The sequence below is a fragment of the Camarhynchus parvulus genome, chromosome 10 (genome assembly GCF_901933205.1).
Source record: "Camarhynchus parvulus chromosome 10, STF_HiC, whole genome shotgun sequence".
NCBI lineage: Eukaryota > Metazoa > Chordata > Aves > Passeriformes > Thraupidae > Camarhynchus > Camarhynchus parvulus.
In genome coordinates this window covers 18,143,012-18,158,122 of record NC_044580.1, presented here as the reverse complement: position 1 = coordinate 18,158,122, position 15,111 = coordinate 18,143,012, and the positions used below count along the sequence as shown (strand labels likewise).

Below are 15,111 nucleotides of genomic sequence, written 5' to 3'. Positions count from 1 at the left end.
ATGGCTCCACTTTGCCTCTAAGTGGTGATTTTCTGTGTATATCAGTATTTAACATGCATTATCTGCTTTTTGAAATGAAGGGCACAATCAAAAAAAATACATTTCATCCATGTGTTTGTACTGAAAATAGGCTTCTTTAATTTTATGCTCCTGTCTAAATTTTCTCATGGTTTTACAAACAGTTTTCTTTGAGGGCTTTTTAAAGCTCTGTCCACACTGGTTCTCTAGTACTGTAGTAACCCCTGTGCTGACCAGGCCAGTGCATCCTGCTTTTGGTGTTATCCACAGATACATGAGGTACAGAAGGTCAAGCTGAATCCACTGTCTCATGTCCTGAGTGAATTTGGGTGTATTTTAACCTATTTCAAATGTAATGGAGTTCAGTAATCACTAAACCTAGTAAGTTAGAGAGAATATTTTTGGCCAATATTGAAGGGGGGAAAAAAAAGTAAAACACGTAATGTTGTTCTGTTCACAGTGCAACAGCGACCAAGAGAAGATGCATTAATGGAATTGGCAATGAATGATTATGATTTTAATTCTGGGAAGAAATTGCATCTGTTAGATTTGGAGATCCAGGAAGCATTTCTCTGTTTCATGGCTTCAATCCTAAAAGGTTACAGGTCTTACCTCAGGCCAATAACGGAGGCACCCTCTGAAACAGCCACAGATGCAAGTTCTCTCTTTGAACTACAAGGTGAAAAGTTATAAACTCGTTTTGTGTATATTAGTTTATTATTTTTTATTCTCTTTTATCTACAGAATAAAACATTGGCATGTTAGTGTTGTAAGTGGTGGGGGAAATGTAAGTGCAGACAAAATTGCACAGTAGTGGCAAAGATTGCAGGAAGCTTTTTGCACATAAGTAGAACCAATGGAGAGTTCTGATGAGGGCTTTCCCCTCTGGGCATTCTGACAACGCTGCTGATTGCACTTTGCAGGGTTCCTGAAGAGCAGAGACCGTTCCCATCAGAAGTTCTACACCTTGATGACCAAAACCCAGATGTTCATTCGCTTCATTGAGGAATGTTCTTTTGTCAGTGACAAGGATGCCAGCCTTGCCTTCTTTGATGACTGTGTGGATAAAGTAAGCAGGTCTTGGTGTGCATACAGTGTTTAACTTCTGCTGTTGTCTACCTATCTACCAGAATGCATTTGAACTGCAAGTTTGTTTTTGCTTTTATTTTCCTATTTTCTCATTATTGTAGCCTCCCATTTTCCTTTTTTGTTGGGCTTCATTTCCTTTTTTTGCTTCAAATTCTTGAATGTAAATAAAACACCATCATAACAAATTAGAGGTGCTAATAATAACAATTTAGAGGTGCATTTTCTCTGTTATGTAAACTTCTGAAATACTGGCTTGTTGTAAGAAGTGAAGAAGGAGGACTGAACTGAACTGAAACCCAGAATCTTACATCCCTATTTTGGTGGATGTTACAAGAAATTCCCCACCTTGTTGGCTACCTGTACCACTCTGTTCTGGGACACTGCTGCTTAAGCAGGGTGCAGTTGTCTGGGATTTCCTGCAAAGTAGGTCACCTACTGTTTGTTCCATGGGAATTAATACTGAAGACTGATAAATGCTGTTTACAGTTCCTGTTTATGACTGGTTTTCCATGGAAGTGCAGAAGAGCTAAAAGAAGCTGTTTTGAAAATAAGCCTGAAAACAGTGAACTTTAAGAGAAATGTAAAAGCATGGAAAAATGATATTTAAGGCTCTTTCTGGCTTTTGCTAGTCTCAATATTTTAGTAGTAACAGTTTTCAAAACTCTGCTTCCCAGTTCTATAGTGTGACTTGCAGGTATTTATGGCTTGTAAATGGAATTAATTACAAACATTTCTGTAATGTTGAGTCAATCCCATAACTCTGTTAGAAACCCTTCAACACATAGTGCTTGCTTTGCCATGTGCCAATTTGTGCATGAAACAGGAGCTCTCCTGGACAGAAATAGACCCCAGTGACTGAACTGCTGAGCAGCACTTGGTTTCCTCTGTGCTGCAGTTCAGTTCTCTGGCTGATGTTAAGGATGTTTATTCAGAATGCAACGACTGTGTAAGTGTAAAATTCTATCTGATGCATTTCATCTTATAGAACAGTTTGTGAGGCTGCTGGAGTTGATGCCCTAAACTAAAGTTATCTTGTCTGGGAACTCAGACATCTCTTTCCAAAAAGTCATACTTAGGTTGCTGATGTCACTGTGAGACTGCACGTAATCTGTGGAGCTGTTGGAGCATTCACCTTTTAGAAAAGGTTAAGGAGCCATTTGTACAGCTGAAACAGAGACTTGTCTGTCCTAGTGCCAGGTATTTTGCTACTTGATGCCCTGGACAGCTTCTTTCCACTCCACTATAAAAATGCTCATGACAGTTCAGTGAGAGCAAATTTTCCAGAATGCACGTACACTTCTCCAACTTCCATTACTGGCAGTGAGGATTTTATTCAGGTTTATTAATGGGATGGCTGCTTCTGTGCCAGGGATAAGGGTGGGGAAACTGAGGCACTGGCATTGCAATGATTTTAGGATTTGCTATTGCTTTAGAATTGCTTGTGAAACTGGATATTCACTGACTGAGGGAGCAGGTTCCCACGTAGGATCTCTTTGAACAGTGATATATTTGCCTCATCTCTTTCCTGCTTCTCCTCCCTGATTCCCCCAAATTTCTGACATTGTTCTTACCAGTAGCATACAGAGTCAAAATGTGGAAGTATAGCAAGGACTGCTGTACCAACTCGAGCTGTAGGCAAGACCATATATCAAAATTGAATTGTTCCAGTAAAGCCAATATTTATATTTAGTCTTTTATTAGGTGAACCAGTAGCTGACGGGGTTTTGGATGAGAGAGTGATGTCATGAGTTGAAAGGTGATACAGTGCTTTCTTCTGGGTAGTTACAGACTAGTGCCTTGAGACAAATTTTATGTACTGTGAAATTAGTTATCTATAAAATATCAACTAAGCCCTGTCTTAAATAATTTGTGAGAATAGTTTAAGATGAAGAGTAATTTCTTCTATGTTATTTGGTCCTAGACAGCAGCAGCAGATTGTAATTGATTACCCATTTTGTCAACTGAAAGATACAGTGTAATTGTCTCACAAGTTTTCATTTTTCCAGGAATTCAAAAATTACCTCAATTCGACACACATTTAAGCTACTGGCTTTATTGTATTTCACTGGTAAAACTTGTAGCTGTGGGATTTTTACATCCTTAGAAGTATTTAAATTGCAAGTAAGGTTTCGTTTACTGCTGCTTCTCAGGAGCCATATGTTCTTGCTACTTGGCTGGTTCAATTTGCTAATGCTTTCCATCTGTCTCATGCAGCAAAATGTGTAATTAAGGACACCTCTTTGTATGTTTATCAAACTTTAAATATTCAAGAATTTTACTGAAACTACTTGATATATTTGCACCTCACTGGAGGGAGAGAACTGTGGAATATGCTTCTTTCTATACATTAACTCTCTGTTGCCAAATTCTTAAGGCATAAAAAACATGCATTCTTGGGTTCCACAGGTTGCTTATTCATTTCTTTGAAGTATTCTACCATTTGGCTGTCATTTGGTTGCCATTTAAACCATTTAAGTAATTTAAATTAGAAAAACAAAGCTGTGCCTGTCTCCCTTAAACTTCAGTAAGGTCACATGTTTATATTCCATTATCTTGCAGTGCATGTGTATTTCTGCAGTCTCTGCAAACTGTCAAGACATTAAGTGCTGTGTAGGTGACTGCACCTACAGTTGTGCATGGTGCTAATAGTGCCTTCTGTATGCATCAGACAATTTGTTAAAACTTGGTATTGTTTTCAGTGGTTAAAAGAGGGGAAAATATTTTTATATTTAAAAATAAATTTCAAGTTACTGCTGTTGTTGGAAGCATAGTTCTAGAAATGGTTGTGTTCAGAAGGATTAATCTTTATATCCTCCTTAAAATATTTACCTGAAAACAGGCGATTCAGACTGTACCATTAAACACTCATTACTGGGTTGGGGTGAAGTTCACAAAACCAATGCAACACTTATTATTGTCATTATAAGTTTGCAAGATGTCCTTTCATATGAAGTGCTGTTCTTTGAAGCTAATGCAGACTCTGTCCTGTTGATCATACAGCTGTTAACAGCAGAAAATACAATGCCCCTGGTAACTACTTTTTCTTTTACCTTCCTCCTCCAGGTAGATATGGACAAAACTGGGGAGACACGACTTATAGAGCTGGATGAGTCCTACAAGAGTGAGCACACAGTTTTCATAACACCCCCTGAGATCCCTCATCTGCCAAATGGGGAAGAGCACCCTCTGCAATACAGGTAGCCTAAGGACACAGCAGGATGCCAGCCAATCCTAGCAGCTGCCCTTGTAGAGTTTAATTTCTAGGGCCTTGTGAGAGTCAGGAAGTGCAGACTTTTCCTGTCCCTTTGTGTTGCTCAAGTGAAAGGTGTGTGTGAAATGGCTGTTGTTGCAGTTCTTTAGAAGTTTTAATTTTGTGTGTGTACACACAGAAACAATAATAATTAATAAAGCTGGTAGTGATCACATTACATTGTGCTGGCTGTTGACACCTTTTAAGCTTAAAGTTAAGATTAGTGGACCCAGTCTTCCTTATTTGTCCTTCTGCTATTAATGATAATGATACAAACTGCAGATACTCTTTGGAAGGAAAGGGTACATGTCAAAGAATTGCTGAAAACCAGTGTTACTAATTTAGTAATTATGTCAGATGAGTTTGTTGGTTTCTTCATTAATTCTGAGAAATATTTCCATATCTAATCTGATTTAATCTTTTAGATAGTTTGATATTGTTCCCATTGATTTTCATAAGCCTCAGTCATGTGATCCTCACTGGGGACTAAGCCACACAGATTATTTTATTTTATTAACTAGAATCAATACTAATGCATTTGCCACATTAATTAAAGAAAATGTTATGACAGTAAATACATTTGTCAGTTTAAGTTGCTAACCTGAATAACAGGTTGAGTCTGTTTGTGCAAGCATATGAACCTGTGCTGAGGGATTAGTGAACCACTTTTGTCAGTGATGTCATTGAAGGTTTACTTTTGTGTTTATTTCCTGGGAAGTCTCTGGTGCAAGTGTGTAGTTGATTTCCTTTGCTATTATGTGATATTGACACATTTCTCTTACAGCTATAATGGATTTCCAGTATTAAAGCTAGAATTGTTTGAACGACCTGAAGGATTTCTCAGAGCACCAAATAACAAACTGTCCTCAAAAGCCAGTAGCCCCAACAGCCCATCACCAATGTTCAGAAGAACTAAACAGGTACTTGCTGGTGTTCTTGGCGTGTGAGGTGCTCTGGAAGGGGACAGCTTGAGTTTGGCTGTAAAGCCTGACTGGCTGTGCCTGCAGCCTGATGGTTCTTCAGTTCTTCACTGATCTGGTGACTCTAAGGTCACTGTGTAAATTGTTCTTTGGATGCGCTTCTTGCCTACACCATACAAGGGCCTCTGTACAGGTTGCTGCTTGCTGTGCTGTCCCTGTCCCTTCCCCTTTCTTCACACTGTTCTGTGAATTTTCCACATCCACTTCTTGATTGCTTTTCACTGCCCAGGACCTTGAGGGACTCTAACTTTCAAAGTAATAGAGATTTAAAGAAATGCAAGGGTTTAGCACTGGAATATTGCACAGTGACTGTTTTTGGTATCACTCTCACTGCTTTCATATTCCTTCCCACTTTATTCTATTGTTAATATTACTGTTAGAGTTCCATAGATATAATGGTGCATGTTCAGGTTTTAACGTGTAGCTTCGTGTGATGTAGATATAAACACACACAAATAATCTGTTTTTCTTTCCAGGAAATTAAATCTGCCCACAAAATTGCAAAGAAGTACTCCTCCATCCCCCAGATGTGGTCCAGGTGTTTGCTCCGACACTGCTACGGCCTTTGGTTCATCTGCCTCCCTGCCTATGTGAAAGTCTGCCACTCCAAAGTCAGGGCTCTGAGAACTGCCTATGACGTGCTACAGAAAATGCACACCAAGAAAATAGATCCACCTGACGAGGTAAAGCAGCCCCCAGCTCCAGAAGGAGCTCCTGGGGTTGAGGGTGAGCAGTGTGGGGGCCCAGGGCTCACAGGTGTGTGTTTGCAGGTGTGCTACCGGGTGCTGATGCAGCTGTGCGGGCAGTACGGGCAGCCCGTGCTGGCGGTGCGCGTGCTCTTCGAGATGCAGAAGGCTGGCATCGACCCCAATGCCATCACCTATGGCTACTACAACAAGGTGTGCTTGAAAGGATGGGGGGGACAAAAATGCATTTTGATCCAGGCAAATAGAAGGGAGAAAAATTACAGAGCAGTTCAGGTGTGATTCTGTCATTTCTTGTAAGTTGAAGAAACACAAGACAGAATCATTTTGTGGGTTTTGGTTTTGTAGGTTTAGAAATCTGCTGTATTGCTGCCAATTTAACTCAGTCTGAAATTTAAGCTACTGTTTTCATACCTCACTGTTCCTGAAGATGACTGCTTGATTTTGATATTTCCAAAATAGGCTGTTTTGGAAAGCACCTGGCCTTCAAGCAATCGAGGTGGCTATTTCCTCTGGATGAAAATACGAAATGTTGTCTTAGGAATAGCACAGTTTAAAAAAGCATTGAAAAAGCTACCAGCAAGCACTGCACATACATCTGTTCCTGGTAAAGTATTCACATCCTTCTGTTTTTTTATTTTCATGCTGATTAGGAAGTTTATTTCACAAATCTTTCTTTTGTGAGCTTGATAAAACTGTTTCAGAAGAAAAAAAAAAGCAATAGTTCCTGCAGAATTTTTAAAAAGCAGTCTCCTTTGCCTTTGAATCTGAAATAGCCTGCTATTCACTTACTATATCAGCTGTTTACGAGACAAATAGAGACAAAATACGAAACTGAAATTTGTTATAATTATCCTAGTCCATCTAATAACTAGTCTTATAATTGGCAGAAAATTTTGTCCAGCCTTGCTTTTTTTATTTTCCCCTTTCTTTATGTTGGCTGAGAGGCAACTAGAACTAGTCCTTGAGTTTGCAGTACTGGTTGCAGGATCTGCATACCACCTGCAATGATCATGTTTGTTTTTATCTAGAATATAAGTAAAATATGTGAGGCTGTAAATTTTGGGGGTTCTTTCCTTTTCTTTCCAGTGAAAACTTAAATAATGTGAGCATCAAATGGTCATATGGCAATGCCTGTAATTGATATTTTTTAAAGGTACTACTTTCCATGGTATTTATAACTTCCTGGTAGTAAAGCACAATAATAGTACATTGTAAAGTAGCAGCAATGCAGTTTAGTTTAGGGCAGGCTGACCTTGGAAGACCTTTACAACATACTTTTATAAATGTATGTGGGTCATCTGACTCAGCTTTCAAAGTCCTTCCATCCAGGGCTGTTCTGTAATTCCAAATGTGTACAAATAAATCTTTGCCCTGACAAACATATATGATGGCCTTATGGCTAGATTATTTCTCTGGACCCCAGAGACTCCGCTCCTATTTCTGGCTCTATCGTTAACCTCATGAATGGCCTTGAACAATTTTGCTTTATTTTTGCCTATTCTTCATGGAGCTGAGCTTCCTGATAAACCACTTCATTGAAATCCAGCCATGCAAAGCACTGTACAAGAGCTTAGCAATGTTGGTTGCAACTCAGACTGTGTAAACCGAGGAAGTGTAAATAATCCTTAATGAAATAACTGTCACTTATATAATTAATAGTATTTGCTTTTGACATCACCTGACTTTTCAAGATTACTTTGCATGAAACCTCACAGCTGGAATGTGTGCTGACTCTTCAAGAAATCCAAAATCTCTCCCATGAATTCCAGAATATTTTCTTATCTTTACCATAGCAACAAGGTTTTTACCCTGTCTGTAGCCATTCAGTGCAGCCTCTTTAGGGAAAGGAGGGAAAGAAACTTTTAATTATGTTGGACCCTCTTGATCCTGGAGAGAGACCATATTAATTACACCTGGGCAGTGTTTTGGCTTGAGAATGGGTTTTCATTTTAATCTATTTTTGCAGGCAAACTTATGTGTGCCCCTGCATTGTTTAAATCTTTTTACTTTCTAGAGTAAGATCATGTATTTCTAGAGTAAGATCATGCATTAACTTTCTAGAGTAAGATCATGTATTTCTAGAGTAAGATCATGCATTAACATCTCTGTTAACATTAATGTTTCTGAGAAACCTTGTACACTAAAATGAAACCATGTTTAGATGCCTCTTGGAGTCTTGAAAAGACATGACCTTTTGATCAAATAAACCAGGCAACAGAATTAAACAGTGCTTTAGTTCAGTATTTAAAAAGAAATGTTGCCCATTACCCCTTGAATTTCATCCTCTAAAGCATCACTTCAATGTTTATACTATAATAAGCCAATCCTTTTTCTCTCTTCTTTTTTTTTAATTTAGTGGTAAAATGTTCACTGTTAATTGGAATGTTCTTGATAAGAGGCCTTTGAATTACTGCTGGTATTCAATTTATTCCCCTGAGCAATGTCACACTATTAAATGCCATAACTGTCTTTATTCTGATGTTGCCCTGCACTGATAGGGGGACTTGCAGACACTGCCAATAACACATCACTCAAGGAAGAAGCCAAGCAAGGGAAAACTTGTCTTCAAGACATCCAAGAACAAAAGGAGGACAAGAGGGAGAGTGACTCCAGTTCTTGTACGTATCTTGTGAATACAGATATCTGGTTCATTGGGGATAAATAAGAATTCCAGCAAAAGCTAAGTGGGACAGCTGATTCCTCACAGTGAGTGAGTGTGATAATGCCAGTTTATGCTACTGCCTGAAGTTCTTTCTCTAAGTGTAATTTTCTGGATGTCTAATGGTTTCACTTGGAAAATTGCAGTTCTTTTTTCTCTCCTGTTTCAAATAAGTGATAATGGGAGCATAAAGGCTTAATGATAATTATAGCCTAATGTTTTTGTCTTTTAAAAAATGAAATTGCCTCATAGGCATAATCTACAGAAAAGCATTTTCTACCAGTCTGGTTTCTTTATAAATCCTGTAATAGGAGAGCAGCTGAAATTTTGCAAGTCTGAGAAGTCTAAATTACCCAGCTTCTTGGAATTCTCAAAGTTTGGGAGATGTATCAGAATTTCTTCAGGTTTTGCATCTGCTGCTCTTGTTTCCTTCAACTGCAGTTGAGCAGCATCAACTTCATGCAAGTACATAGAAGATCAGATTGTGTAGTGAAATGGTATGAGCACTGCAGATTCCCATGTATATTCATGGACAATACCCTTGTTAGTAAATGTTCCCCTAATAATATAATTGTTTAAATTTTTCAGTGGGCTTTCTTCTACTCTTTGGGTTAACTATCCCATTATCAAGTGATATAAAAGTCTGAGGAAATACAGAATTAGATAAGTTCAATGTTTTTTTACCAAAATCTTCCTTCCAGCACTAGTATTTTTTCTTCAATTTTCTTGAAAAGTTGTCTTGCCCATGATCATGAGAACATATATGTAAGATTACAGAAGTTATTTAGGTTTAATAAAGCTTTTGAGGATGCAGAAAATGAGTTCTCTCCAATTTATTACTTTTGGCCATAATTAAGACAAATGTCACCCTCTATAATGATACAATGTGCTAAAACATTTAGCAGGTTTGAAAACAGCTTGATAATATTAAAGTTGTCAGAAATCCTTTAGAGAAGTAATTCTTTATTTTGGGTAGCCACCTGCAATAAAATTTTTGTTTCTTATGTAAAAGAGTTGAATATAAATAATTCACATTTACTTCATTTCTCCTGTGTAGTCCTGGGGGAAATGAGATCTGTGTGAAGCTGAGCTCTTGCAAAGGCAGGAGAAAAATACTCTTACACCTCTTCTATGCAAGGGTGGTCTTAATCTTTACAACCACAAGATATTTTGGAATGATTTCTGGGCTCTGTGTAGCAAAGCTTATGGAACTTCTAGCTTTTGGAGCATTCCAGAAGTAATGGTGGGAGTTAAATTTCCATGGTGAAAACCTCTGCCCAGGCAGAGATCAGCCTGTGCCTCCTGGGATGGATGCAACAGTGTCACTCAGTCCTCTGTGAGGTGTCCAGTAGGTAATGGGGACTTGAGGTTTGAGGGATGTTCATTGGATTCTACAAAACTGTCCTTTTCTGTCTGCAGCGTCTGAAGTGGAGAGCACAAAAGGGAGTGGGGACTGCCTGCCCAAACTGAATTACCAGAACTCTGGGAATGACAAAGCCACTTCCAGCATCGTGCGGCTCAACGGCACCATTGACAGCACCGTGGCAGAGGGGAGCCGGGGTGAGTGCAGGGAAAACACACATCTATCCAATCTGTTACTCACGAGTTCTGAGGAGTGCTCCTAAGTTCTGTTGTCCACTAAACTTGCAGTATTTTATTGCTGTAATAGCAGTGGCTGATGAAAAGTGGGGGAGGGAGTTTAGGTTGGAGTCAGCATATGCTGTGTCAGGAGAATGCATGGCAATATTCTGCACTTCCAGATTTTCTTCTTGTTTGTTCTGTTCTTTGCTGTAGTTAACATCTGCTTACAAAACACCAAAATCTTGGGATTTTTTTCTTAGAATCTCCAGCAAGTAATTAATTCCTTCAGGATGGACAAGGGGTTTCTGTGCAGTAAAATTAAAAAGACACTTTCAGACGCTTTCATGAGTCTTTAGTAATGTCAGTTCTGGTTGTTATAATACTGTCAGCTATGGTTGAAATATTGTAATGTACTTTAAAGTCAGCATCTTTGTGCTCTGGCAAAACAATGGAGATTTCTCTGACAATAATTCCTTTTGTTGGCTCTGTTTCTAAATCATTAAATTAGAAATTGATGCTTTTTTTTACAATTTCCTTGATACTTGTGCTATCCTTAGCTTTCAAACCTTGTAGCAATGTCCCTGAAAGAGAGAAATAAATACAGTTGAGACCTGATGATGTCTCTCAAAATGCTCTTTAGGTTGTATGATTTTATTCCCTTTTAAGTGTTTTATTGTCTGTCCCTTCCTAAAAGTTATGACCATGGTCAGCTCAATATTTCAACCTCTAGCACAGCATAGTGAATTCCATCTCTGTGTTGTGCTGGAAAGATGAGACAAATTTGCATTCTTCTGTACTTCATTCAGTTTTCTTGTACAGCAACAAATAAAGCACCTCGTTCCATTTGTTTTTCAGAGAGTTCTGTAGGATTGCTGTTTACATCATCTTTTGAGGATGCCAATGAAGCAGAAGTTATAAAAAGCAAATCCTTAAGAAAGAGACATAAAAGTGCAGTGGAAGCTGACTTAAGGGAGATGCCGTGGGAAAGCAGGAACCGGAACCTGAGTGGAGATGGCTTAGTGGGACTCATGATGAACAGGATCAACCAGGAAGCAAACCCTGGAGAAATCGTTGAAAAACTGGGAGCTGATGCCAAAATTCTATCTAGTGCATTACAGAAAAGCATAAGGCCAAAAACTCTTAATATCAGATCTTCTTCTTTAGAGTCTAAGAGAGAAAGCCTGGAGAAAGAATCCAGTGATGAAGATGCAGCCTTTGATTGCAGTTTTACAGATAAAACAGAGTCTCCTGTTATCTTTGATCTGGAAGACCTGGATGGAGAACCTGAAACACCTACAGCAGTGAAAACTGCCAGTGAAAAATCTAAAAAATTGCAAAGAAAGAGCAGCTTTCCAGTAAAGCCAGTTGAAAAAACAGATGTTGAAACTGGATTCGATCCATTGTCTCTGCTGGTTGCTGAGACAGAGCAGCAGAAAGAGGAGGAGGAAGACGATGATGACAGAAGTGTCTCTACTCCATCTGCAAGAAGAGATTTAGCTGAAGAAATAGTCATGTACATGAACAACATGAGCAGCCCTTTGTCCAGTCGTGCCCCAAGCATTGAGCTGCAAAAACCCTTTGATGACAGAAATGCCAATAAAAGGAGCCCAACCATTATCCAGCCTTGTAGGAGGTCCAGCCTGCCCCCAAACTCCCCAAGGCCACCCAGCCTTACCAAATCCAAGAGCTACCATGCAAAACATGAAGAAAGGCCAAGGGACAGGCTTTGGTCTTCCCCAGCTTACTCCCCAAACAGCCCAGCCAAAGAGCAGGACACAGCCAGTGCACTGACACTTGTGTCATCACCGTCGTTCAACCTGGACACGCTGCTGACTCCCAAGTTTGATGTTCTGAAAAGCAGCATGTTCTCTGCTGGGAAAGGGGTTGCAGAGAAAGCAAGCAAGTGGTACTCCAAATTTGCAATGTATGCTGCATCTGCAAAGGTAAATGTTTATTAATAACTTCAGGAAAAAACTCTGTAAAGGTTTAATTACTGACTCACATGTGATGAATCCCTTGCATGACGTGTCATTGTAGACTGTGTACATTAAGTTGTTTTAATCATGTTTGGTATACCAGAATCCTGATTTGAATATCCTGAATAAAATTTTAGTTTAGCTTGGGTTCTGAATATATTTAATGGGAGAACATAAGTGTGTTGACAGAACAAAGACTGCTCTGGCTTCCCTTTTAACCTAAAGAAGAAACAATTAAATAAATGCTGGTTTGAAGTCTTTATTGCTGTTATGAGTAAGGGGAAATCTGGTTGTATTGGTTGCCAAAATAATTTAAAGCTAGTTTTGTTCTTGAGTCATTTGTTAGAATGTTGTTTGCTGCTACCAATTCAAACCAAAACTACTTTTGTTCCCAGTCTTTGGGAATGGAGAGAGACACTTGCCTTGTACATCCTAATGTATTCCTACAGATGCTGATAATTCTTATAGCAATGGGGTGAAAAAATTATAAGATTAAAATGGTTATGATTTCACTTAATTATTTTTGCTAGGAGAATCTTTAAAAAAGAATCCTGGTGTAGCTGTTTAACCTAGAGTGGGACTTGCCTTGTTTTGCATCAGTTCTGAATACAGTTCTGTGATCCTCCAAGGAGGGAAGGTCATGCCTGGAATTTACTGGGACAAAGAAGTCTGCCACTTTTTTTGGGAAAAATTTTTTGCTTTCCTTTCATTTTCTCACTGGAACTTCTTTTCTCAGGATCAAAATTCAGACCGAGCAAGTGTTTCATCACTTGGAGCTCTGGACTCAGAATCTACTTCTCTCACTGATGAAGATGTCTGCAATGATTTTGAAAGTGCTTCTCCTCAGGAGAACACCACATCAGAAATTAAGGGAATTAGCATCAGCAAGACAAGCCTGGAAAGCTCAGCTTCCCATGATAGCTCAGCTAAGCAGTTTGACCAGTGTGGTAAGAGACAGCTTTTCCATGGCATTCATCAATCTGAGCAAAAGCATTCCAGTTTTAAAAGTTGTTCTTTCATAATTCTCAGTTTAGGATCACCCTAGTCATTAGTCCTTTTTGTGGAAGAAGTAAATTTCTCTTTTACTACCTGAAAACTCTTCCTCAAATGGGAAATCCTTTGAGTCCTTGAGTATTCATGTAAACACCTTAACTGTGTAAGTTGTACAGCTCTAGAAAACATCCATAAAAACATTGTAATGGTAACTTCATTGGTCTGGTTCTATTTTCTAAAAGTAGTAAAAATACTTTTTAAAAATCTGTTACAATTTTCTAGAAACCACTTTTTAAGCTGATTATCAGAGAGACTAGATTTTTTTTCTAATCTGTGCCGGGTAATTGATCATGACTGTTGTATCACTTTCTGATGTAATTTGGGGTACAAACAGCACCTCTTGCCCTTCCCTAGTTTTTGTCCACACAGAAGGTGTGGCTACAAATTACTTAAATTTTGTTTCCAAGCTACCAACTGTTGTTAACAAAGAAAAGTGAACATATGGAAATAGTTTGTTGGTAGCTTTTATTTTTGCCTTGGTTGGTGCTGGGCAGATGGCAGCCTCACACTCCCCAGTTCTGTACCAGTGTATCTCATTTGTTGCATCTTCCATCACACATTTTATTATAACTGTAGTATTGTTTGAGCAGAAAAACAAGGTGCTAAAAAAGCATTTTCTGAATAACTGGTACTTTGGGTTTCTTCTGTTAACAGGTTCTCTTTCCAAGTTCCCTTTACCAGACAAGTCAGAGCTGGTGTCTTCCTGCAGCACCAGCAGTACCAGCGTGTTCCAGAACTATGCCATGGAGGTACAGGATGATTTACTGTTTTAATTGATGGACTTGGAGCATGTGTCTTTAAATATGAATGTTATCTGTATCTCTGGTGAAGTTCAAAGCTCCAAACTAAAGCACTGAAAGACAGATGGATATTTCTGTCACAAAGTAGATTTAATTTCAAATCCTGCTCTAGAAAGGGCTTTATTTCAGTCACATCTTTTGGTCCTTTAAGCTTGAGTCCTCAAGAGTTTGCTATTGGATGCAATTGAATTCAGGTATCTAAATCCCCTGTGGAGATAAATTTGTTCAAAGTGAAAATAGCAAGTCTGAAGTAGCACTGGATGTTTAAAAATACAGAAGAGAGAAGTGGCTATTTCTTGGTGTAACTTCTAGTAAGATCACTTTTCTTTTCACTGTTAGGCTGTTTTGGGTGGCTCTTCCTTACCTTCTTTGGTCACCCTCTCCTCCACTAGATTTAGGTTAATGCCTGTTCATTTGCATTTTTTCCCCGTTTTTATAATACTGACAGTCACTACAAAAGCATATTCAAATTATAATCATAATTTATATAGCTGCATAAATATTCCTTTACTTTTATGCTTGCAGATTACAGATAGCATGTTATTGTTAATATTATTAAACAGCTGGTTGATTTTAATCTTGGAAACAATTAAAGCATGAACTTGTATGCAGGTGGGAGGAATATTCATCAAAGGGCAAAGATTTTGGCTGTAGTTTTAAGTGCCTTGTGACACAAAAGTAGCTTTGGGAACATGTTCTAGTGGGTTCTGTTGCTGCCCTGTGCAGGTCCTCATCTCGAGCTGTTCTCGGTGTCGGACTTGTGACTGTTTGGTTCACGATGAAGAAATCATGGCAGGCTGGACAGCAGATGATTCAAATCTCAATACCACGTGTCCCTTCTGTGGCAATTTATTTCTGCCTTTTTTAAGCATAGAAATCCGAGATCTCCGGCGGCCTGGACGGTAATAACAATATTGGAATTTTCCTCAATTTTAATTGCTCATGTTGGGAAGTGCTTTTTGTTTGGGATTTAGGTTTCTTGGGGGCCTTTTTTGGAT

At 38.8% G+C, this 15,111-nt stretch overlaps 1 protein-coding gene across 5 annotated transcripts in view; it reads left to right on the top strand.

The window, feature by feature from the left end:
- The window catches only part of DENND4A (DENN domain containing 4A), a 48,442-nt gene that overhangs the window by 25,684 nt on the left and 7,647 nt on the right, over window positions 1-15,111 (top strand). For all 5 annotated transcript variants that reach the window (XR_004061037.1, XM_030955075.1, XM_030955073.1 and 2 more), the window contains exons 13-25: window positions 479-697; window positions 942-1,087; window positions 4,171-4,304; window positions 5,142-5,277; window positions 5,814-6,020; window positions 6,108-6,236; window positions 6,504-6,648; window positions 8,543-8,662; window positions 10,123-10,263; window positions 11,140-12,227; window positions 12,997-13,207; window positions 13,968-14,062; window positions 14,840-15,015. Coding sequence is in view for 4 of the 5 variants with exons in the window: in XM_030955075.1 (XP_030810935.1) it covers window positions 479-697; window positions 942-1,087; window positions 4,171-4,304; window positions 5,142-5,277; window positions 5,814-6,020; window positions 6,108-6,236; window positions 6,504-6,648; window positions 8,543-8,662; window positions 10,123-10,263; window positions 11,140-12,227; window positions 12,997-13,207; window positions 13,968-14,062; window positions 14,840-15,015 (2,947 nt within the window). In the remaining variant the exon portion in view is untranslated. The remainder of the gene's footprint in view (window positions 1-478; window positions 698-941; window positions 1,088-4,170; window positions 4,305-5,141; window positions 5,278-5,813; window positions 6,021-6,107; window positions 6,237-6,503; window positions 6,649-8,542; window positions 8,663-10,122; window positions 10,264-11,139; window positions 12,228-12,996; window positions 13,208-13,967; window positions 14,063-14,839; window positions 15,016-15,111) is intronic.